This window comes from Megalops cyprinoides, chromosome 16 (genome assembly GCF_013368585.1).
Source record: "Megalops cyprinoides isolate fMegCyp1 chromosome 16, fMegCyp1.pri, whole genome shotgun sequence".
Lineage (NCBI taxonomy): Eukaryota > Metazoa > Chordata > Actinopteri > Elopiformes > Megalopidae > Megalops > Megalops cyprinoides.
This window is the reverse complement of record NC_050598.1, coordinates 24,686,844-24,710,643: the sequence shown is the minus strand read 5'-3', so window position 1 is coordinate 24,710,643 and position 23,800 is coordinate 24,686,844. Positions and strand designations below refer to the sequence as shown.

General features: G+C 42.3%; 3 protein-coding genes across 3 annotated transcripts; all 3 read left to right on the top strand.

The window, feature by feature from the left end:
- Positions 1 to 703: 703 nt before the first annotated feature.
- slc25a43 (solute carrier family 25 member 43) lies at positions 704 to 8,520 on the top strand. The gene is made up of 5 exons (XM_036548834.1): positions 704 to 1,140; positions 2,586 to 2,827; positions 3,447 to 3,619; positions 6,197 to 6,331; positions 7,521 to 8,520. The coding sequence occupies exons 1-5, from the start codon at positions 869 to 871 to the stop codon at positions 7,731 to 7,733; spliced, it is 1,035 nt and encodes a 344-aa protein (XP_036404727.1). The 5' UTR covers positions 704 to 868; the 3' UTR covers positions 7,734 to 8,520.
- A 2,515-nt stretch (positions 8,521 to 11,035) lies between these two features.
- On the top strand, positions 11,036 to 13,957 carry slc25a5 (solute carrier family 25 member 5). Its single transcript, XM_036548738.1, has 4 exons — positions 11,036 to 11,258; positions 12,654 to 13,140; positions 13,297 to 13,437; positions 13,593 to 13,957. Exons 1-4 carry the CDS (start codon positions 11,148 to 11,150, stop codon positions 13,748 to 13,750), a joined length of 897 nt encoding a protein of 298 aa, XP_036404631.1. The 5' UTR covers positions 11,036 to 11,147; the 3' UTR covers positions 13,751 to 13,957.
- Positions 13,958 to 19,002: 5,045 nt separating this feature from the next.
- Positions 19,003 to 23,494, top strand: si:rp71-46j2.7 (sorting nexin-25). The gene is made up of 5 exons (XM_036549141.1): positions 19,003 to 19,334; positions 20,180 to 20,291; positions 21,845 to 22,058; positions 22,858 to 23,000; positions 23,244 to 23,494. The coding sequence occupies exons 1-5, from the start codon at positions 19,146 to 19,148 to the stop codon at positions 23,423 to 23,425; spliced, it is 840 nt and encodes a 279-aa protein (XP_036405034.1). The 5' UTR covers positions 19,003 to 19,145; the 3' UTR covers positions 23,426 to 23,494.
- The last annotated feature ends 306 nt before the right edge of the window (positions 23,495 to 23,800 follow it).

Genomic DNA, 23,800 nt, shown 5'->3' with positions numbered 1-23,800 from the left:
CTAACGTTGGTGATAACAGCTCAATATAAAGAGGTAGACCTAAGCTGCTAACTTAAATGAACCGCTTTTACAATAACTTAAACTAGCAAACCACATTAAGCATGATATGACCAAGAGAAAGACTTTATAGACGTTATTATCAATATCAACATTTTTATTAATAAAAAAAAATAAACAACATATTATTAAATCGTTAACTTAGACTCTGTCCAATATCTGTAAAACAACACTATTGGCTCGTTAACTTATTAAGATCGCAAATGTATACAGTAACTTATATGAAAAGTGCGGTTAGCTACGAAAGACACCCAAAAGACAACCGCAGGGAATAAAAATGTCTCAGATAATGTTATAATAACGGGCAAACCTACAGACGGTGCTTGGTCAGGTACAATAGCTGGAACCTGACAGACACATACCGTTAGCTGAGGTTACCGTGGTAACGCGATACTACGTAGCATCTAGGTAGAAAGTTAACATTCTTACAGAACAATACATGAAACGAACGTAATGCAACACTGTATCAGTACATACAGCATTTGGTTTAATATTGAAACATAATTTACGCACTGCGGTGTTTCATGTGGATAACAATAAACCATCTGTATCCCTCTGAAAAAGTGACCACTAGGTGGACTGCAAGGTACTTTTTGCTGATCAGTTTTGAAGGGGACGTTTTTGGCATCACTTCCCCTCTCTTCCGCGTAACACTCCAGCCAGCGTGACTGGGTGTCTTCTGAGGAGAGGATGTGGAGATAAACAGTCGCTGCGGTTTTATGTACAGCGTTGATAACTAAAGCTCGATGAGGGAGTATCGCTGCATGCTCTCTACGCGGCCGCTAATACTTCGAAATCAAGTCAGAAAATAATGGCAACTGTTAAAAAGGATGACAGACTGACAAGCACCCAAGGTTTTTTGTGCGTGGGATTCGCAGGAATATTCAGCAAAACCGCCACGTCTCCCTTGGAAGTCGTTAAGATTTTAAGCCAAGTCGGAACATTTCACTGTAAAAGAGGGTTTTTAAACAGCTTTCATGTAATCTATCAGAGTGAGGGCCTGCGAGCGCTATGGAAGGGAAATTTGGCTTCATGTCTCCGGTTGTTCCCTTACAGCGCGATCCATTTGTCAACTTACAAAAAGTAAGTGGATTATGATAATTCTTTTTAAAATATTTGACAGAATTCTACATTTTATTAAAGAATCATAGCCAGCTATCCATCAAGCTAACTTTCTAATGAAGTAGCTAGCGTAGCCGATATTTTAAAGTGAAGACTAGATAGCTAATGTTACGTTACGCAAGTTAACCCACAGTGATCTAGTAAGCTAATTGCAGACTTCTACTAAAAGAGCAATTGTGTGTTATGGCTACCAAATAGCATTCAATGTGACGTTAACTCTTCAATTGCAAAAGTTTCGGCTAATAAATTCTCGATATCGTACTGAACGTTCAGACATTGTGCCTTGCTTGTTAGAAAGACACAGAGCTATGCTAACATGTTGTGTTTCAAAATATGAATCTGAGTCTAATCAAACTGTAGGATGAGTTGGGGGACCGGATAGTGGATTGTTTCATTCTCTTGCCATGTTGCATTTACCAAATGCGTTATTTTATTTTTTACTGATAGATTGACAGCTGGTCTTTAAAGCTGCTGTATGTTTTCAAATCGAGTTCCGCTTAGAGTTCACTCTCGGTCATGTTGCCGGGATATGCCATGACACTCACGCCTTCTTTCAGGGTCCAATCAGAAGGCGCGGAGCAACTCGGCAGATAATGGCGTCACTGAATACCTAGACCAGCCCAAAGGAGATTTTTTTGTTGAGTTATGGAAGAGGGTCAAAGCTCAGATGTCAATAACCAGGGTTGAAATATGTGGCTGAGTAAACTCCACTGCCTACTCTTGAAAGTCTTTGACAGCCAGAGGGCATCTCACGTGCTTTAACGCGTGTGACTATTATTATCGTCATCAGTGCCGGGGAATGTCTTGTCTTGTACTTTTACAGCTGTGAGTGAGTGATGTAATCACCCTCACTTCGGTTTTACAAGGTCTGCGTAAATAATTGCCCACTTAGGATAAGCAGACAATGCCTTGTAAGAGCTGCGAATTAATACGCCAGTAACGATAGTGACCGCTGAGATACTGTACATCCTCATACCTAGTCTATTTGCGTTATAATTTATAGGCTTAGGTGTTGAGTAGTTTTTTTGTTTGTTTGTTTCAATTCCGATGTGTATCTAATCTGGATTGCCCTTCAGTGTACATGCAATGATTAGCATTACACATACATGTACTCTATAGCGAATATAATTTCCTTATGCTTCAAAATCAAAGTTGAAATTATACCAGTAATAGACAGTTGGTTTTACAGATGTTTTACTGCTTGCATGAATAAAAGTTGTATTTTAATTTATGTTAATGTATTTGTTTTTCCTGGCAATGCATTTGTTTTTCATTTTGTTTGAATGTCAATGTCAGTTTCTGTCAACTATTTTGTGCCCCAGACCTGTGATGTCCCACGATGTCTAACACTAAGGCCGTGTTGTCCTTAAGACCCCCTGCAATGGAGCTGTGTGTTTGTTTGTCAGGGTTGTCCACTTGCACATGGATGAGCTGGGCTACATCTCACAGTGGAGGGCCATTGCGGCGGGCGGGCTGGCTGGCATCGCCGCTGCGCTAGCGACATACCCGCTGGAGGTGGTGGAAACGCGGCTCATCGCACAGAACTGCCAGCAGCCCACGTACAAGGGGGTCCTGTACACCCTCTCCAGCATTTACCACAGCGAGGGACTGAAGGCCCTCTACAGGGGCTTCTCCCTCACAGTCATAGGTATGCTTTTGCAGTGGCCAGAAAAAATGCAGGCATCTTTGTGTGTAAGCTTGGGTATGTGGGGTATGTCTAAAACATAACATAGACCATAAACGCTTGAGTGGTGAAACGCCACAGATGTTCTATGTTATAACTTGATATGTAGCTCCTGTGTTGTTTTTGTCCTCTGTATTTCAGTGTCAGAGAGGTTTCTGGTAGGTTAGAGGAAGTTAGGTATCGATGTTTTAGGCCATGCTCCTTAAGCTTCAACAATGGCAAAGACAGAGCCTTCAATGAACCTTTAATATACACTCTAGATATTGCATATCTGTGACTGTACCATTTCATGCACTCACATCCTCACCCCTGTCTGTGAAGTATCTGCAGGGAGACAGATACTGGCCTGCTAAAGTGCTGATTTAGTTCAGTGGAGTTCACAGCCTCAAATAATTTTAAATTAGTCCTTGTGTCTGCCTGTTACAGTCTGACCATGCTTATCATTGTGTGAGATTTGATATGTCTGTGGTAGTGACATGCTGAAATCTTGCTAATGGCAGATGAGGGTTGTGGTGCATGTCCATGGAGATCTGGCTGCTGGCTTGGAGAAGACTGAGTCCCGGATTTTTTATTACCTCTGTAGGTGCAGTTCCCTTCTCCCTGGGCTGTTACGCAGTGTACATCAACCTGGACATGCTGTGGCAGGAGCCCAGCGTACGCTTCACTCCCCTTCAGAACTTCATCAATGGCTGCATGGCTGCAGGACTGGCCCAGACTCTTTCCTTCCCCTTCGAAACAGTCAAGAGGAAGATGCAGGTCAGAGCTCTGGGGTAACCTGCCCGCTCACTGATGAACAATTGCATTCTAAATGCTGTTCAGTGGTAATAACCTTTTCAGTTCTGCCCCTATTGCTTTGCCTTAGCCCTTGCATATGAGAATGCTAATGTTGTGATAGTTGAAGGTGTGGTCATTAAGGTGAAATCCTGATGTTGAGATGAGTGTTAGCTCTCTGTCTGCTACTACTGAAACTGTTATAATTTGTTGCAAAAATCTCGTGGACAACAACCTCAATTTTTATAGCATGGAACAGTATTTAGTTTTGGCTGGGCATGGAATGTTTAAGAAAAAGTTGGCGTACAGAAATTTTGAACAGGACATACCATTTTTCCATGCTGTTGCCTCCATCATTGTAGTGATACCAAATCCTTCCATAAGGTGGCACACTAGTATCAAGAACATAGGATTCAGGTTCACAAGGGAGAATCTCACAGTAGATGGGCATGCCATTGCATCTGATTTGTCTTATGTCTATACATATGGTTTGTTTGTAAAAATTCAGGAGCTCTCTTTGATCTGCCAAATACCGTTTGCTTTGATGGTGTTTATTACCCTCTGGCTGTGTTGTAATTTGTTATCGTAACTGTGGAATGTCTGTGATGATCATTCTCATCAGCATTGCCCTCACCTACTCAGTCCAGAGGAGCATAGACATGGGGGAGGGGGGGGGGGGTGCAAGCGGGCCAGAGGGGCTAGACTCCACAGTCTATTCTTGGTGTCTCAAGGTGCTGGGGCAGCTGAGAATGTGAATGGTGCTCAGGGTCTGCAAGTACTATGGGTGCCATTTATAATGCTCAGGGGCCTTCATACAGGGGTATAACAATGTCCAACTGCTGGTGTGAAATCTCCTAGCAATATATCCATACTTATTTTTTATTATTATCTGCAAATATTCACCAACAGTACTACCTTATACAGTAGTCTGTAAATCTAACAACACACAGAAACACAGAATAATAAAGTGCAACAAGTAACCATGTTGACTGAGATGCTTATAATTGGAGACCTTTTACCATATTGCATAACAAGAAGTATTACATAGAATCAGTCAACCAAAGCTCCTTCCAGCAGATAGAAAGAACACAGAGCAGCCAAGAAACGACCTTGGCAGCTGTTCAAACCACTAGACCACTAGACAACTGAATAATATTATAACAGGAATGACTGTTCCTGATATACCTTTTTGTATCACGAACAGCTGTTCAAGTCCTAACAGAGTCTGGAGGTATGAACAAGGTGGGAAACCCCTGCTAAGGCCGATGCAGTTTATACTGCATGTATTGGCGGGCCTCTGCTTCATGCAGATTCTTGTTTCTCTTCACTGGGGGTTGGTTTCGTGTTTCCTAAACAGACCTCCTCTGAAAGGGCTGTGTTTTTCCATGGGGGAGGGGGTGCCTCACTGCAGGTAGAAGTAACAGCAGTGCCGCATGTGTGATCAGGCAGAAGTGCTTTGTGAGCAGAGGACACTGCTCCGAACTGGGAAAGGTCAGTTTAAGGCAGTGAGGAACAAAGTGTGTGTGTGCTGGGGGAGGGGGTGACAAAGAGGACATAAAGCACAGGCCCTGCCACTCATTTGCCTGGTCATGTGTTGGAGTGAGAGAGCTGGCCATTGCTGTTGTCACAGAACAGAAATACTTCTGCCCTGAAGGGTATACATGTGTTTTTTTTTTTAAACAGAGGCAAAAATTCTCCTTCTAGTGTTGCCAGTGCATCTCTTCTCCCCTAATCTCAGCACTCATGCATTCAACAGCTACCAACAAGTCATTACAATTATGTCATTACCCTCACAATCATCGAAAACATTGCTGTGCTACTTGAGGAAATTGGTAATCAGCACGTTTCGCCACAGGTTGTGCTTGAACACTGGTTCCTACCAAAACGAAAGCAATTCCGACTTCCCCTTCGAAGCAACTGGTTGTACCAAGTATGAGTTATACCAACAGTGAGTCAGATCGAGAAGTGAGTCATTGTGTTGGTGGACCATACCTAATTACTAAGATACTCCACACCCAGTTTGCCTTTAAAAATGTGACTGGGGCTGCATGAAAGACCGCATTACAAAATCATTTCCTGTGAATACCCATAGTGCTGTCTCACAGTATAGTGATCCCTTTAATTGTACTAAGAACTAGAATGAAAATGTGTTTCTGGTTTGCACTGTGTATTTGCAAAACTGGAACGATTTGTGTGTTTCACACATCAACATGTTAAGTGTGTTGCACAGTATCGCACAGAACTGTTAAACCAGTCCTCTGTAAATGAAGAGGAGTTGGTTGAGCAAAAGCGTAAGGCCAAGAAAACCCTTCCAGTTTAGTCTGCTTACTTCTTAACAGTCCTATAGCCTTCCTGAGTGTGGCAGAGTACTAGACCTGTTCTGGTCTAACCAGTTTAGAGGTGCTTTAGTTTTTTTTTAAGCTTGCTTGGTAACATCATCCACACAGTGGTGGAGTGCTTGCATTCTTCACCAGGCCCGCGCGTTCTCATGGTGGGTTGCTCTTATTTTGAGTTCTTTATTACCGCCACGCTGATGGCCAGTTGTTGCGCTCTTTCCTCCAGGCCCAGAGTGCACTGTTGCCGCATTGTGGAGGGGCTGATGTCCACTTCAGCGGCATGCTGGACTGCTTCAGGCAGGTGATCAAAAACAAGGGCTTCCTGTCACTGTGGAACGGCCTCACTGCCAACATGGTCAAGGTACGGCCTTCCTCCCAGCTCCCTGTCCGTGTGTTTGTGGATGGTTTGTCTCTGTTACGCTGCCCTTCAAACATTTGACGTATTTAAATAAGACCCATATTCGGTGGAACATTTCCATCACAAGCATGTGGGCTCTCGCTGGTTAAAAACATGGAAGGTTTAGAAATTGTAAATGACAACCTCAGCATAAATTTAATCATTTTTAAGAGACCGTTATGAAGATCGAGGACTATATTCGGAACTAAACCATGTAACCTGGAAGCACGTAACTTGGTATAACATCAAGTAAATGGAGACTGTGTTTCCCAATTATGTTCTAAAATGCCAGTATTATGTAGAGAATAACCTCACTCTTTTCTTCTTGCCTCAGGCATAGGGCAAGTCTATAAGCCTCACCCGTGCTCTTACTAAACCCTGACAAATGGTCATTAATTATTCAATCATGTATCTGTGGATGCACGTGCTAAAGATATATGCTTCTGGCCAAAAGCACAATTGAGGCAGTGGCATTTTCCTCTGTCCCCCCTGAGGGAGTAACCTGGCTAAAAGGAATGCAAAACAGGGAGATGCAGCCACGCCCAAGAACACCACAGTGCTTGGCTGAAACAAAGCACAACAGGTTTTCATGGAGGTGTAACTTGGTTACTATGTGACCTGTCTGTACCCGGATTCAAGAGAGTGGTGGTCCCACCCTTAATAGGAATGGATGATTGCGTAATATACTCGGGTGTTTTATGTGCGGATCAAATAATTTTTACATAGTTGGGAACAGTACTTCCTCAAACAAGAATCCCAGATCTTGATCACAGTTGATCCATGATGACAAGCTGAGGTCTAAAGACTGGTCATTTTTTCCTAGATTTATTAAAGCAAAAATAGATATAAATCTGGATATAAAAAACAATCAGTGAGATTGGTGTAAATTTGGTTTTGATTTTTTTTTCCCATTAGAAAGACAGGATGTTCAAAGTACTGTACTGACCGCAATTCAGCCCCAGATGGCCTCTACCAGAGGGCCCAGCTGCCAATAAAACCAAACCCTCAGCATCATACACAGAAGACCAACGTTTTAGCTAACATTCTAAAATGAGGTCACACTTAAGGCCTTACTGAGTGTGTACAGGTACAGACCCTTTTACATATACTTAACAAAATGTTCAAATGCATGTCTTGTGCTATGTCTCCACAGATTGTTCCCTATTCTGGCCTGCTGTTCACCTGCTTTGAGATGTGCAAGCAGGTCTGTCTTTACCGCAATGGTTACATCGTGTCTCCACTCAGCTATCAGCTGACCCCAGGAGTGGACCAGAGCCTGGGCGCGTCTGAGCTGGAGGAGGTGAAGAGGTACCTCAGGAACAGGAAATTCCATTCACAGCAGTCCACCATTGGGAACCGGTGGTGACATCACCTTTCACGCCTAGGTCCCAAACCACTGATGACCTCCTGTCAACCACAGTGACAACCTTGGCCTCTTGAAATGGGAATGAAACTGGATGTTGGTTCCAGGTTGCTTTTGGTGTACATGTTTACTGCCCATGGCTGCAACTCTGAGTTCATGACCAACAACGGTACTAGATGGAGCTTGTGCAACTGTAAAGAAATGTTATCTTGCCATACTGTACTTGCAAGTAACAATGCACTGACAGCAATTTTACATTATGCTCAAACTTGAGTATATGTTAGTTTTAATGTATAATCTGCAATACCTCTTGAAACATTATGAAGTTTTTCCTGTGTATTATCTTGTCTCAGTTAAAAGAGTTATAATGCACGGTACTGTATTATGTCATGGTTAGGTCTCAAGCACAACAGAATCAAAAGGATAAGACACATGAAAACAAAATATTGAGTGTCTGGTGCTAAAGAGATACAGCATCTGCCTTATTTTCACCGCAGTCATGTTAAATGGCTCTGAGGCAAAAGCTTGTTGTAACTGGCTGCTCCTTGTCTTACTGACATTATTTGACGTAAATTATGTATATGTGCCTTATATTTTGAATATTTCAGAGCAATAATGAGTGGTCTATTTCTATGTTGACCATGTGGATTTTGAACAAAGTAACCACCTCATGTATGTATTAAAATTCAGGTGAGGTGTTGCTTTCAATTTGGCTAAAGTTAAGTGCTAAACCGGTCAAATGCCTCTGTATCTTGTAGCACAGGTCAATCTAGAAATTCCACTCACTTGTGACCACTCCTAGAATTTCAAAAAAAAGTACAGTTAATATTACTCATATATACATGTGTAAATATAGTTTAGGTGTATTTAAGATGATTCGTATTTTCTAATGTATGAGAAAATAAATGTACAGAATGTGTCTGTGTCTCTCATTTCAAGTGCACTCTCCCTATAGCATATAAAGATTACAGACAAACTCTTGCCCTTCTAGCCCTCTGTCTGGTATTGTGCAGAGCTTTGCTTCATGGTTTCAAGGTCACTTTGACATGCTTGTGTGCAACTGAGCTACCTCTCTTCCTTTCAGTTTTAACTGTCATTGTGACAGTTATTTTACATTGCTAGCTGCTTAAAATACATGAATTTGTTTCATTTAGTTTAAAATGACCTGTTTTCCTCCACTTCTCTCTCTCAGGATCATAAACAGATGCAGTATTGTACACACTCTCGTCAGCATGACCTCAGTGTTGACCTTCTTGCTACTAGAAGTACTAATTACTAACTAGCTGTGCTTCAAAGTTCTCAACCATGTGTTCAGCTGCAACACTTTTCCCTTTTTTTAGCAATTGTTATTTGAACTAGTCGGTAACTAATATGGGGACTAGATAGTAACTGAATTGTAAATTATGATGAGGTTCATTAAACAACCTTTTGCCTACATCTGATAAGACATTTCATAGGGTCCCTGTAGTGTTATAGCACAAAACGTATAATGGCTGTAATAGCTGGCAATACTTTGAGCAGTATACAACTTTATAGCACCTGTTGCTAATGCTGCAAAGCAGAACAGGGTGCTCTAGAATACCATATGACAGGAGCCTCCTTTAATCAATTGCTAGCTACCCTATAAATATGTAGCTACTGTTAAAACCTAGTTGGACCAGGATTGGATATTAGCAGTCCATGGGTGCCGTGAGGGACTAACTGTGGTATATTTTTGTTTTGTAGTCAGCCGGCTATGGTTAATCTAGCAGTAGCCAGCATTGGTCCACTAACGCATCATTAAATTTCCCCAACAAATGGCCAGCAATTGCAGTCAATGTTAAGGTTCTGATGTCTCCAACTGATGTTTTTTGCATCGGGGGCAAACTCATGGCAGGGAGGGCACTCAGTTGTATATACTGTGACTGCCCGATAATCACTGCAGGTGGTCTTGGTCCTATGTTAAATGGCTTTGTGTTTCCCCACAGTTTATTGTCAGCTGGCAGTGCGCATTGGCCATATAATGATGCATTACGATATCCCACAATTGGCGGTACAGCAGCAGCCAATTTGGGATCACTGACAGTTTGTGTAACAACTGATCACCTGTCAAGTGCCAACTTTGGCATACTGACAGCAAGGTCCAAATGGCCCACTGTGTGTTACTGCTGTTGGTACATAACTGCATGCCTTGTAATTACCAGACTAAACCTCATATCAGTCAGTCAATGTTACACATCTGACAGCTGGCAGCTTATATTGATCCACTGCTGTGGCATTACAGTAGCCCAACTTCTGGTCATTTTTCTGTGCCCAGCGTTTGGTCACTATAATTCATTGTTGATGAATCAATGTTCAGTTAATCACTATCTGCAATGAATGCATTTCAGGACAAAGGTCAGCTCATTTTATAGCAAATTGTGATCTCAGCCAGGTCTGTATTCTTTTTTGAAAGTAACATGATACTAACATTTATCTCATGCAATGTTAATGTGAAATCCATGTACGGTTTCATTTTATCAAATGTACAGGCAATAAGTCTGTTTTGTAAGAAAACATATATCTATGCAGTGAATATGACCCAGTGGGACCAGCATTGGTCCTGTGTGGTTTTGTAGAGTTGCCTAACTGAATCTGATAATCATCAACCTAGTGGGCCAACAATAGCCCTCAGATAATCTGCTCTTCAGATGGATGGGCTACTATTTGACAGTTGACAGGCACCATGAATGGAAACATTTAAGGCCATCTGATATACTAATTGGGCAATAATACTTGCCAAAGACAGCATATCTTGAATCAGACATCAGGTACCAACTTTGGCAACCAAAAGGGAGTAATTGCCTTGTATCACCAGCTGAAAGCTTTTGGCTGTTGTGAAGAGTTGTCCTATTGTAATGTATAATCACTGGATTATACATTACAGTATATTAGGAGATTGATTGGTTGTCAATTAACGATAATAAAGATTCCAGCAGGGTGAACTTTGACTTTTATACACTTTTATGTCTGAGAAAAGCAATAAACATTTCACAATCGTCGAGAAGGAGCAGCACTGTAGCATTGACATACATGAATTGAATATTTCCCCCATTAAATTCATATCTGTAGCAAAAACATTTGCAATCACTTTGGAAGTCGCTGTGGATAAGAGCGTCTTCTAAACCACAAAATATAAACGTAAACGTAAATCCTGAAAGCTAACCGGTTTATATGACGTCACGCGAGGCTAGTAGCATCCCCCTCCCCTGAGCAGGCTGGTGGCCAATGACGTGTCAACCTCCGAATTCCCGTTTTGTCTCGCGAACTTAACCGTATTAAATTCGTTCCCTTTGTGACGATCGGCCATTTCGACCGCACCGGCGTCGTGTGAAAGCGCTGCTTGCTGCACGACATTGTAGCCCCTGTAACAACGCCACCTTAAACCACCATACAACGATGAGTGAGACCGCAATTTCATTCGCCAAGGACTTCTTGGCTGGTGGCGTTGCCGCTGCCATTTCCAAAACAGCCGTCGCCCCCATCGAGAGAGTCAAGCTCCTTCTTCAGGTAGGCGATAATGTTAATTGTCTGTCTATATTTAGCTAGCTGCCCAATGGGCAGCTTTCTCTTGAACGCTACTTTGCCAGCATACCTACGAATATGTCTTGCCAAGATTTCATAATATTAATTGGTTATCGACTTAGCTGGAAATATTTGTTAGATTAAGAAAAGGCTCGATTGTGTAGGTTACGTTAGAGCAAAGATGGTGCTCTGCGGAGAGGAGATGCCGGAAAGAAAGCTCGCTCTAGTTGGCTAACGTTAGCTAACTTAACTTCGCTTGTGAGCGTTCTCCTATTGTTACATAAGAGAGGTTAACGTGTAAATTATGCGTTCAAATAGGCCCCTTGTGCTTAGAGTTTATTGATGGTTCACTAGCCCGCTGTGTATGATTTGGGTACCGTCATTTAAATGTACAAATGTCCGCTTGTTTCAGATCATTTGATTTTTGAATCATCTTGAATAAGCTTTTGGCTTATTGCGGGCACGAATGCTTTCACCTTAGCGCAACTTTACTTGCTGTTAGGTAATGTTAGGCTTGCTGGAAATCTCGTAATACAATCCATTATTCCTATCCTGTTACCAATCCGGTGTTCAGAGGTCACAGGCCGATGTCAAACATTTGAAAATGTGAAGTTGGCCGGTTTTCCGTGCCAAGGTCGTAACAAGGGGAGGCCTTATTCCGCTAAGGCCCGGCCGGCTAATGCTAGTTTAGCTGATTGAATGAGGAAATGGGGTGTCGCTGCCTGTTTTAACGCGACGGAATTCATTTGACCGAAATGACCGCGTCAGTATGAGGTAAGTTTATCAAGGTGGCCAGTTGAGATTTTGCGGTTTTTTGACCGACTGAGAACGTAGAACACGGCGTTCCATCTACCTAAAGTAGCTAACAAAAGTGTGAAGGGTGACATTTTGTTCTTGGACGTTTGGCTCAGGGTCCTCCCTTTTAGCTTTTCGACACTCTACAGAACGACATGTTGAATTCACTTTAGATGTTCTTGCGTTCTTTCAGTTCCGGTGTTTAATGCGAACAAGTTACCGATAACACGTGTCATTTACTGAAAATTTGCCGCGGTCACGCCTCCATTTTGAATCAGAGGGGGGTGAGTCTGCGGACGGATTTTGAACCGCTTTCTTTGAATTCTTTAATCGGGTAGTTTGCTTTTCTTACTTGATAACTTGTAATGCGCAGGGTCAAAGGGCCTCTTTGTGGTTGGCGGAAAGTACAAAGCTGAACTTTGTGTTCGAGCAGACTCGCAAAGCTTCCAAATTAAAATGCCTTTCTAATTGATCACATTGATTTAAATTCGTCTTTTCACAGCTGCAGGGTATGTTTACTGATGGCCTATGTTGGATGTATATTGTATGTATATAACGTTGGTATATATGTGTGTGTTAATACAGGTGCAGCACGCCAGCAAGCAGATCACAGCTGATAAGCAGTACAAGGGCATTGTGGACTGTGTAGTCCGTATTCCCAAGGAGCAGGGATTCATGTCCTTCTGGAGAGGAAATCTGGCCAACGTCATCAGATACTTCCCCACCCAGGCCCTCAACTTTGCGTTCAAAGACAAGTACAAGAAGGTCTTTCTGGATGGTGTCGACAAGCGCACCCAGTTCTGGCGGTACTTCGCTGGTAACCTGGCCTCCGGTGGTGCCGCCGGTGCCACCTCTCTGTGCTTCGTGTACCCCCTCGACTTTGCCAGAACCCGTCTGGCTGCCGACGTGGGCAAAGCCGGCGCTGAGAGGGAGTTCAGTGGTCTGGGCAACTGCTTGGTGAAGATCTCCAAGTCCGATGGCATCAGGGGGCTGTACCAGGGCTTCAATGTGTCAGTGCAGGGCATCATCATCTACAGGGCCGCCTATTTCGGCATCTATGACACGGCTAAGGGTATGTTTGTTGGCTCTTCATTCATTTTCCTGCCATTATGCCATAGTTATCCGAGTCAGGAGCTCCAAGACCAATGTCTTGGGAGGTGTAATTCATACATTTGAACCTGGTCCACTAAATAAGGTGCCAGCTTAGTGCAATGGTCTGTCTTCTCAGGTATGCTGCCGGATCCCAAGAACACTCACATCGTCGTCAGCTGGATGATCGCTCAGACCGTCACTGCTGTCGCTGGCCTCACATCCTACCCCTTCGACACCGTCCGTCGTCGTATGATGATGCAGTCTGGTCGCAAAGGAGGTGAGTCGTGCAGATCTGTAGTTCTGTGTTGCTCTGGTGACACTGCGCGACCAGTTGTAGCCGTGTGTTAAATCTTAGTCGTCTTCAACCTCACCTGGTATCTAAAGTGTGTTTAAGTGCCCTGTAGTGACTCTTTAATCTCACCATCTCCGCAGCTGACATCATGTACAGCGGCACTATTGACTGCTGGAGGAAGATCGCCCGCGACGAGGGTGGCAAGGCCTTCTTCAAGGGAGCCTGGTCCAACGTTCTCCGAGGCATGGGTGGTGCCTTCGTGCTGGTCTTGTACGATGAACTGAAGAAGGTCATCTAAACCTTTGTCAATGTCCACCGTTAATGTTGTTAAAATGATGTTAACTGTAACATATCTTGTACATTTGGAAGGACTGTCAAATTCCGCCTTATTTATAGGGACCAACTAGTGCTCACTGCTAGTTGTACTGGGGGAATGTGCGTTTTCTTTTGCCCTTCTCTCCTTTTTTTCCCCCCCCCATCACCATGTCATTCCCACTGAGTTACCGGGCACAAACCTCTACTTGTCATCCAGCCGGTCTGTTTTTAGTCAATACTTTAATAAATGCAACCTACTGAATGAACCTAATTCATAGTTGTGCAGTGACCTTTTTTTACACAGAAGTGATGTATTTTGTGTTTTTTAGCATTGTACAGAGTCATTAACTTGCATAGTCTTAAAACGTGTATGGCTGTCAATGTTAATCTTTCAAGCCCTGAAGAGTTCAGAGTGACGCTTGAGACATGACCCTCTCGGGTTGATTTACTCACCAAAGGGCCAGTTGATGTTTGGAATGCTGCAGACGGTAAAGTGATCGCTTGTGTGTCAACCATCCATGGCACTGGGCTTCAGCCAAAGTAAGCTGTGAGGATCTTTGACCAAGGGTAATCTGTAAGGTACTTTGGGGTTGGGGGGGGGGGGGGTCTGGAGCTCATCCACACTGCAGGGAAAACATCAGACAGGCTGATTGAAGAGGACAAGTCTGTTAGTTTCTGCTAACCAGATCACTGTTTACTATGTCTGCCACAGTGAAGTAGGATATGCCTATACCTCAGGCTAAATGGAAAAATTCACTGACGTTTTTCAGAAGTCATGTTAGTGCAACATACTAAATGTCTACACTTGAAGGCAGCCAGGTTAATCTGAATTACACATGTAGTAAATTCACTGGCGGTGGGGAACCTCTAGTAACCTATCTAGTGCCAGTGAAAGCCAAGGATTAGCAGTTGCATGAAGTGGATTACTCTCAGCTTCTAAATATACTTGCCTTATCTCTTTCCAGCCTCCGGTGGCTTTGGTGTGGTATAAACGGGAATGGTACTGTGGGGACGTTAACCTTCAGACAAAACCAGCGGCCTGACTGCAGTGTGTGCAGACTGCAGCAGTCCTGTCATGGAGACCATCTTGTCCCAGGCAGTGCTTGTGTGCATTTTCTGCTGATTTGTTATTGATTTATTTGGGAGCTCTGGGCTCTCACTCTGTTGCAGTCCTCTGTAACCCTTTAATCCGCACATAGCTCTGCCATGCTGGGACAAAGTCACGACATTGATCCTCTATTGCAACTCCTAACAGACGCCTGAGAACGAAAAGGGGTTTTTAACATTTGTGCTGACATTGCAGAACATTGTCATATTTACACATTGTTTCTCATTGGTACAATGGAATCGAATCGTGCATGACACTGGATTATATTTTTGCACTACAGTAGTTGCATAACAGTTTCAGCAATGCACATGAGGCTAATTGTGGAATCGGCAAGCAGTCTAGTGGGCCAGTTTGCTATACTAACTTGAGGAACACAATGAAAGCTATTGCTCACTTGTGAGGTATACTGGAACTGAATTTAACTGGAAATGGGCGGCAGTGTAGCATAGTGGAACGATGGAACCAAACAATTATGGGCTATTGTGGGCATAGTCAGTGTTAGACTCCAAACCAGTTCCATAACGAATTAAATGTCAGGTTTTGGTACGTTCATGTTCAATCCTGAATCATACTCTATTCTGTACGCTTGTAACGTAAACCGAAGGCCATGAGGTCATGTACCCATTGACTTTTTGCGTTTGCATTTTAATCCCAGTAATATTGCAGCGTGTGCCGATCTGTAGATGGCTAATGATGGTTGGAGGCACAAGAGGGGATAGTTTAGAACTAATGCAGTCAGATTTATTGCCTGAAACGGCACAGATAAACCAGGGTTGGAAGAAGATCCCAAACAATACAAAGCGGCAATTATTGAGTCTCGCCAGAACAACGAGCTCGCTCTCAGGATTTTCAGAAATTAACTGTCCGTGTTCCGCCCTCACCCGCGCGTTTTTCACGTTACTCCCAGATCCCTCTCACCCCATAGCCAGCGAAATTAGGACATCTCCTTCTCCCCAACATGTCTCCCCATGAACTGCCCACGTGAGTGTGGGCGTGTATGTATGTGCATACAATGTGCGTGAAAGATGCAAGGGTCGCTACAATGTTTTGGTTAATCTTCATTCACAATTAGTTGAAACCGTTGACGGGCAAAGGATCTAATCCTTGTTTCCTTAATACATTGTGCACTGTGACTGTGGTTTCGATCGATGTAACGCGACAAGGCACAAGGATCGGGACAACTCTCTGCCGAAGTAAACGTAGATACAAACAAGATTGCTGATCTATTGACATAAAAATAGCATCGCAGTGAGTATTGTTCCATTCGCTGTGACAATGGCTCTAAATTTATACACTTAGTTATCATGTTGAAGTAGCCCTTAACACCACCACACTTTGTGAGTGTGTAGTTCTCGAGCACAATCCGGTCAATAGCCTATGAGCGTGCAATGAGGATTCGTTGCCTGGGGGCATTGACGAAATGGGGACAATTGAGTAGGGAAGGCGAAGCATTAGGTGAATATGGACTCACATGTCTATGCCAGAGACACAAAAATGGACTGAGTTTGAGTTATTGTAAATTTTTATCTTAAAATAAATTATATTGATAAAACAAAAATAAAGAAACAGGTTACGAAGGACGTTTTAATGTCATATATTTTTTTTACCTAAACAATCTAGAGGGCGTAGGCCTATCTCACGTAAAAATTAAGGCGTATTTATATACTAGAATTTAACATTCTTTCAGTCTACCACAGAAAAAAAATGCACTAGCGATATTACCTAGTTCGGAACTGACATTCTAACACTCGGCTGGTCTTTTCAGGCACCCTCTGCGTGTTCGAGCAACAGTGATTGTTTTTAAGTGCCAGTTTCAATTTCTTGCATGACTCCTTCACTGCAATATCCCATTGCAAAAGCTCATTAATATAGCACTTCTAGCTCTCTTCAATAATAATATCACCTATAACTGAACTGCACCCTCACTCACCAAATACATTTAGTCCCGTATTTATATTTGATGCTGTTCCTTACATTTTATGGCTCTTAAATTCTTCCCTTTTTCATTAACACTTTTAAAGGGCTGGTTTTATTATACTGTATGTGCTTATGTATACGTACCTTGCTTTGGAATTCCTCCTGAATAAATGCATTTGACAAATGAAAAGACGTAAATGTTTTGTCATGCTTGGAAAGCAACGTTACCAGTAACTATCTGCAATGGATGAACAGGTGTAATGGTTATGTTGGGCAGTTCAGAAAATATAAGTAGCTTAGAGTATATATTTTGTGTATGGCTTCTCATATACACATTGCAGTACATGCTATCTGGAATCTGAAAGGTTTACAGTATCTTTTGATACATCTTTTGGTCTGAACAGATGTAATATTTGTATTTTTTTCTTATGTTGTTGAAGAGTGGAGAGGACTATTCCCTTTGGATGGAGCATGTATATCACCGCTTTCTAACAATACAGTGATCAACTGCTATCAGTAAATTATGCAATGCAAAGACTCATAAATCTGAATTCACATATTGCTGAAGTCAAAAGCAGTATAATCCAGCAGTTTGTGGATTTACAACATTCCTGGAACCCTGCCACCATGTGGATGGAGAATGACTATCGAAGAACAACAGATCTAGAAGTGAATGACCATGCTGATGAGGCAGCTTTTATGACCAGTAGGTAGCTGCATACAGCTCTTAAATCATTGCCAAGTCCCGAGGTAGGGGGAGACAGTACAATTCGCAGAATTTAACATTCATGTAGTCAGACAGCTCTGACTCATCCGGTTCTGTGGTATGCCACTGATAATGTGCCTAATGCATTTATAGTCCTCGCTCGTGATTTTCAAAAATCGTAATGTTCTGAGCAATTAGCGTCTTTAACATAATTAGTGTGTTGATAATGATGAATACTGATATCAGAGGCACGCTCCTGTCACCAGTTTAAGAGAGATATTTTTTACGTTTGTACAGTTTGTTGACGACATTTCATTGCACAAGTGCAAGTCTTACATTTCCCATTTGAAACTTTGAGGCTATTTGGAGAGCAGTTTCAATATGTACGGAATGCAGCGAGTCTCCACACATGTGCGACAATAAACACAAACCCCCCGTGGCGATACACTGAGAAATCGCAGGTCAAAAGGCCAGGGAAAGAATTGTACATCACGTGAGGAAGATTGCTGAACTGTCCGATGTACTCTGACAGATGTGGATAAGAACTTTTTTGGACGATTGTTGTAGTTCGGCTTCAATATGGTGACCTCAGAAAGTAAAAAGTTGTAATTGTTATGGTCATTGCGTTTCCACTATACGCTGATTTCAATTCTTTAATAGGCCCTACGTTATGTCAGAAACTCCTAAAATGGTAATGTTCTGTAATTTGAAACCACTCCGAGCTTGCGGTGCATGTGGTGGTACACAACCGTCGACTTACGCCATCTGGCGGAGACAATGCCATGACCTATTATAACGGGAAAGATGGAAATGTAATTCATATCGCCATCGTGTGGCGCAAATAGGTACATACCTAGTAAGGAGTGTAATAAAACCTCAGATCAATGTGCAGTGAGTTACATCCATTCCGTGTTAACTCAATGTGAACTTTCAATGTTAAAGTTTTTCAGCGTTAACTGATCGTCAGTCGTCCCACGGTTATCTTTGTCATCCCAACTACAGCACAAGTGGAAAGTAAATAAAACATGATTTTTGAATCGAGTTTAATGGATGGACCTTGAAATTATTTTTCCAATGCGTTTTGCACACCCAGTTGAATGTTAAAAGAATGAATAATTTGTACACATCACTAATATGGACACTTAGAGGTGCAGTCCAGATAATGTGACAAGGACAATAAAACGGTGGGGTGAAGCAGAGGTTTATTTGCAAAAATGAAATATGTATTAGGTTTGTTGTAAGTAGAGTTTGAGTGGCAAAGCTATATGTATACCCTGACAAATGATAAATATATTATTTGTACTTGTAAGTAACCTGGCGTGTTTGTGCACACTAACCCCAGTCGTTAAATAATACATAGGCTTTTCAGCGCATATAATAAGTAACAGTCTCGACGAGGGGAAAAAACTCAACTTTTAACTCCAACCAATCAGGTCCAAGCATCGGCTGCTGTGTAGTTTATATCAATGTTCTTCCGGGAATATAAGATATAGCCTCCCAGAAAGCAAAAAGGAAACTCTTGGTGTTGGTAAAGCAGTCTGAGATGAACGGATGTGCAGAGAAGCCTGCAATATTTCATTAAAGATGAAATGATTTTAAACGAGTGAAAAAAAGCAGGGGGGAGGGCAAAGAGACTCCTTACATAAAATGTACCTGTGGCGCTGCTCAATCGCTGCAACTCTAGGGCTAATATGGTATTTCTCTGACTCGGTTCGATTTATTATCCAATTAGTTGTGTGCCTTGTGTGTTTACTGATACCGACGCATGACTTCAGAAAAAATGCGCACGAAACCAGCACTCAAACGGATGAATTACCGGCCGAAACGCCATGTCAGGTAAGGAGACGGACAGTGTTTTCCTCTTGTGTGTGATTTTTCCTTTTATTTTCGACGTTCGGAAGAATGACTCTCCAGGATTGTAATACGCACCTGGCATGTTTCCATGTATGCAACTTTCAAGCAACGTAAGCCTGAAACGTTGGTGTGCCGCACTCCTGTCCGCTTCGCTGTTTTGATTGTTTACAGAGAGTGTTTCATAGTGCATCACAATGGGGGCATGCTATTATATCCTGGGAAAACAGTGGATCACAATTCTGGACACAAAATGGCGATTATACATTTAAAGAAATATTTCAGGAAATTCTGTTAGGTCGTTCGAAATGTGTCGTTTGCGTTATCGTCTCTGATCAGACAGAGATCCAAGTTACAATAGAGTTTAGTCAGGTTCTGCAGAAGAGTAATGATCAGTAAACGAAACAAGTTATGATTGGGTAATATCCGTACATTGAGGCTTTGGGGAAAAAATATATAGTTTAAAAGTGGAATTCCCCTGGAAAATAGCAGATATGTTGGCAGATGTAATGAAAAGGATCGGGTGATTGCAGCACAAAAAGATACAAATGTAGATCCACATTATGCATGATTAGAAATGGCTATTATAGGAGACAGTAAGTTGAGGTTAGAGTTGTCCATCACACAGTTTTCATTACGGTTAATGTGCGTCAGTATATGCCCGAAACTAATTACCTTGTGAGGGGAAATGTTTGTGTAGAGCCAAGTGTATGCAGGTGGATGGAGGTACTGAATGTCAGTGTTGCTGTGGACCGTTTTGGTGTTATGGATTTTTTAGTTTTTAGGAATAAGTGATCTTCTGGATGTTTTTTTTTTTTTTTTTCATATAGGAGGTCACTGAAGAATATTTTCACTGTTTTGATGAACTCGACACCATCAACGTCAAACAGGAATTGTCACAGGAAGCGCATTATCCCAACGTGAAAAGGTCTCTTCAGCAGGGTAAATGTACAGTATTGTACTTCACATGATGAAATATGAAACTGATGTGTTCAGCTTTTTTGTGCTGGTGTCATGTCCTGGGTTGCTTTCACAATGATGCCACTCTTCTGTTGTTCTGTGGTTTTATAAAGAAATGCCTATGGGTCACTCCATGCTAAGTGCACAATGTTGTTATCCTGTCTCTACTAAACAGTATTTCCCTTGGGGTTATTTGGCGATATCATAGTAATGCTTTTTCATTTTCCATTTTTACTTCCTATCTTATGGTTTCACCTCTGGCCTTGTGAAAATAATTCAAAAGTGAAATACTGAGTTTGCCTAGAGAAAAAAATCTTTCCAGGCTTAGTTTTAAATCTAACATCTTTTGTAGCACCTCTCACGACTTGCTTTGTGCTCTCTGGAAAAATCCGGAGTCAGCAGCTCACAGACTGCGGGTGAACAGACAGGTTTTATTCCACCTTTCGCCCCTCCTTTTACCATGTGACTCCTTAATGTAAAGTAAAATAAAAATACTCTAAGAACCAGCCTTCAAAATTTTGCCAAACAGTTTTGGTCTTACAACCTCCCATTTTTATTAACCCTTTTGTGGGATGAGAAATTGAGGATTTTTACCGGGTTCAGGACAAAATAAATAAAATGAGGGACCTTCTGAAAATCAAAACTAAAATTATTTGGCTAGATGCTGACAGATTCTACAAGTATAAATAGATAAATAAATAAGTAAATAGTAATTGTAAATGGCTGAAATTGCTTTAATTCAGGACAAAGTCGGTGATCCTTTTAGTGAGGTTAAAGAACTGCACTGTGCTCACCAAACCGGTATTCTTCAGTTCTGCATTGTATGGGAATGCATCTATATAACAATGTAAACGGTTAGGTGTTCGTTTTAATACCAGGTCAGACAAAGAAGGGGAATGGAGAAAAATAGAAGACAGCGATTTCTGAACTGAATATGTGGGGAGAAAAAATTGAAATGTGAATTAAGCAAGGTCTGAGATGGATGGGCGAACTTTGCACTGAATGCCCCCTGCAGCAGCATTTGAAAGCAGTGTTGCAAGAGCTTTGTGAAGGCTCTTTTCAGCTGGCCTAAGTGATACAACAATTATGTTTTCTCTGAGGGCTCGTTGGTTAAATGGAATTATTCTCCAGTGTAGATACTTTGGCAACTGTGTCTTCCATTTTGAGGCATGGTGGAAGTTGGTGTTATAAACAAGCAGATGGCAACAAGCCATGACACTGCATTTCATTACTGTTCAGCGGAGCTGCAACCCAGCACAACAGATGACAAGCGATGAAATGTTTGATAAAACACGTGTTTCTGAAGCAGTCTGTGGTTTCCTTCTTGGAAGTGGCTTTGTCTTTCAGTCCTCCTCAGAAGTTGTTTCGTTGGCCAGTTGCAAAAAACAACTTCAGAGGTTGCACACTAAATATTAATAGATATTGTAGCCATTATGCTACATCACATAAAAGTGTAATGTCTTCTTTGCTTCACGTGCTCCATCAGTGCTGAAGTGATTCTGTACATTTTAGCAAGGGTGGTTATGTTTCCACAGTGTTTGAGTGTGCATACTCCCAGCTCATCCTGAACTGGTACAATGTTCCCGAGCCCAAAGACAGCCAGCCACTGCATGGGGCCCTGGCTAGGGAGTTTGACCTGCTTGTTGAACGGGTCATAGAGAGAACCAGAGACTTCAACGTCTGCGCTGCAGGAGTGAGCTGCGTCCGAATCCTCACCCAGCACCTACGCAACGCCAAGCAGTCTGACAAGTGAGGACGGTGTGTGTGTGTGTGTGTGTGTGTGTGTGTGTGTGTGTGTGTGTGTATGTGTATGTTTGTGAGTCTGAGAGGTCACATTTGTTGTTGCCCATATCTGGGCACTGTGTTTGTGTGCTTGATAATTATGCACCACTACACCACAACACGTTTGCATGTTTTGCATGTTCTCACGCCCTCTTCCTCTTATTTAGTCACAAACATCTTTTTTTAGGTGAAGTCTCTATGTATATTTTGCAGGGTGTACTATGAACCAAAGCACTTCTGCTTTGAGTGCATACGGATCGTAGTCCTATTTTTGTACATCAATACAGTTATTGTGTTCTTTCTTGTTGAATGAAGCATGCTGTGGTCAGTATAATATTGTAAGATGAGGGCAAGCCTTAGATGTTAGTGCTGAAAAATACTATCCTTAAAATGATATTTAAATAGTACAGTATGTTGTGAGTTATATTATAATATTTGGGTGGGCATCACAGTAAATGGCATTTACATTTGAGGAGTAGAGATTAACTTCATCCCTTTTGTAGGGCTCACTTTGTGGATGATAATAGCTGCTCTCAGGCTCAGTCAGAAGTGTCTTGTGACTGCAGAAGGATCCATGCATGTTACTTGAACCTGTGGTGTTTACGGGGTTTCTGTGGAAAACCACTGTGGCCCAATACAGTTAAACAGAAGCTGAAAGTGTGATGTGATAATGTTGCCGTGACTTCAGAAGAGTCATCATTAATACCATTCCCGTAACAGTGTGTGTATGTGTATATGTGTGTGTTTGTGTGTATGTGTGTGGCAGAGGGCAGTTGTTCAGCTCCAGGGCAGAAGAGATGGCAGTCCTCAGGGTGTATTCTGAAGTCTTGGTGCGAAACCTCTTCCCTGATTCCTTGGTGAGCCTGGACCTCACCCGCTGTGCCCTCAATGAGATTGTGGCTCTCAAAGGTGAGCACTGATACTTGTGCCATTCCCCATTGAAACATCTGAAAACAAGTTAAAATGCTCCCTGTCACATAAAACATTTTTTTTCCCCGGAATTAGGCACAGCAACTTGCGACTCAAAATAATAGGTTACTCTGCATCTCTCTAAAAGATAAAAGATCTAGTGATTTTTTTTTTCTCTGTTTTGAAGGTGAGTTGAAGGGCACAACCTAATATGTGTGTTGTTTCCATTTGCCTCTGATCCAGCATTGGAGCTGTTGGTGAACTGGCTCTCTGACCCAGACAACTTGAACCAGCTGGTGGTGAGCCAGCTGGATTCAATGACCCTACAAAGCCTGCAAAGCTTGCAAAGCTCCATGGATGAACTGCGGGAGCTCAAGCGAGAGGCCACACCCTCCTCACTTGAGAGTGAGGACATACCGCTGTGAGTGGCATGACACCTATGTGCGCAGCAACGTCACTTTGACACCCCCAGTTCATAAATGAATGCCAGTTTCACAGTGCTGATAGCGTAACCGTTTTGCCTGATGATCTTCTCAGAATCAAAGACAGCGCTGAAGACTCACAGACCATTAACGTCAAGCCCAAAAAGAAAGGTGTGTGAAAGTAGTCTTCTGTTCTGTGCTGCTTATACCATGCTTAAAAAAATAACCTGACTAAATGCACTTAACCCTACTGCATGCAATTCTCGTAAGGTGTTTTGGGCCAGAGCATCTGCCAAATGAACAAATGCCAAATGAAAATGTGAAAGAAGAAGTGAATGTCCAGAGACATGCTGATTGTCTGACTGATACCGGTATGTT

Coding starts and splice junctions, on each gene's coding strand:
- slc25a5 (XM_036548738.1), top strand. CDS start 11,148: ATGAGTGAGACCGCAATTTCATTCGCCAAGGACTTCTTGGCTGGTGGC. Junction 11,259..12,653: donor GAGTCAAGCTCCTTCTTCAG/GTAGGCGATAAT, acceptor GTGTTAATACAG/GTGCAGCACGCCAGCAAGCA. Junction 13,438..13,592: donor GCAGTCTGGTCGCAAAGGAG/GTGAGTCGTGCA, acceptor CCATCTCCGCAG/CTGACATCATGTACAGCGGC.
- slc25a43 (XM_036548834.1), top strand. CDS start 869: ATGGCAACTGTTAAAAAGGATGACAGACTGACAAGCACCCAAGGTTTT. Junction 1,141..2,585: donor CATTTGTCAACTTACAAAAA/GTAAGTGGATTA, acceptor TTTGTTTGTCAG/GGTTGTCCACTTGCACATGG. Junction 6,332..7,520: donor TCACTGCCAACATGGTCAAG/GTACGGCCTTCC, acceptor ATGTCTCCACAG/ATTGTTCCCTATTCTGGCCT.
- si:rp71-46j2.7 (XM_036549141.1), top strand. CDS start 19,146: ATGTACCTGTGGCGCTGCTCAATCGCTGCAACTCTAGGGCTAATATGG. Junction 19,335..20,179: donor CGGCCGAAACGCCATGTCAG/GTAAGGAGACGG, acceptor TTTTTCATATAG/GAGGTCACTGAAGAATATTT. Junction 22,059..22,857: donor AACGCCAAGCAGTCTGACAA/GTGAGGACGGTG, acceptor TGTGTGTGGCAG/AGGGCAGTTGTTCAGCTCCA.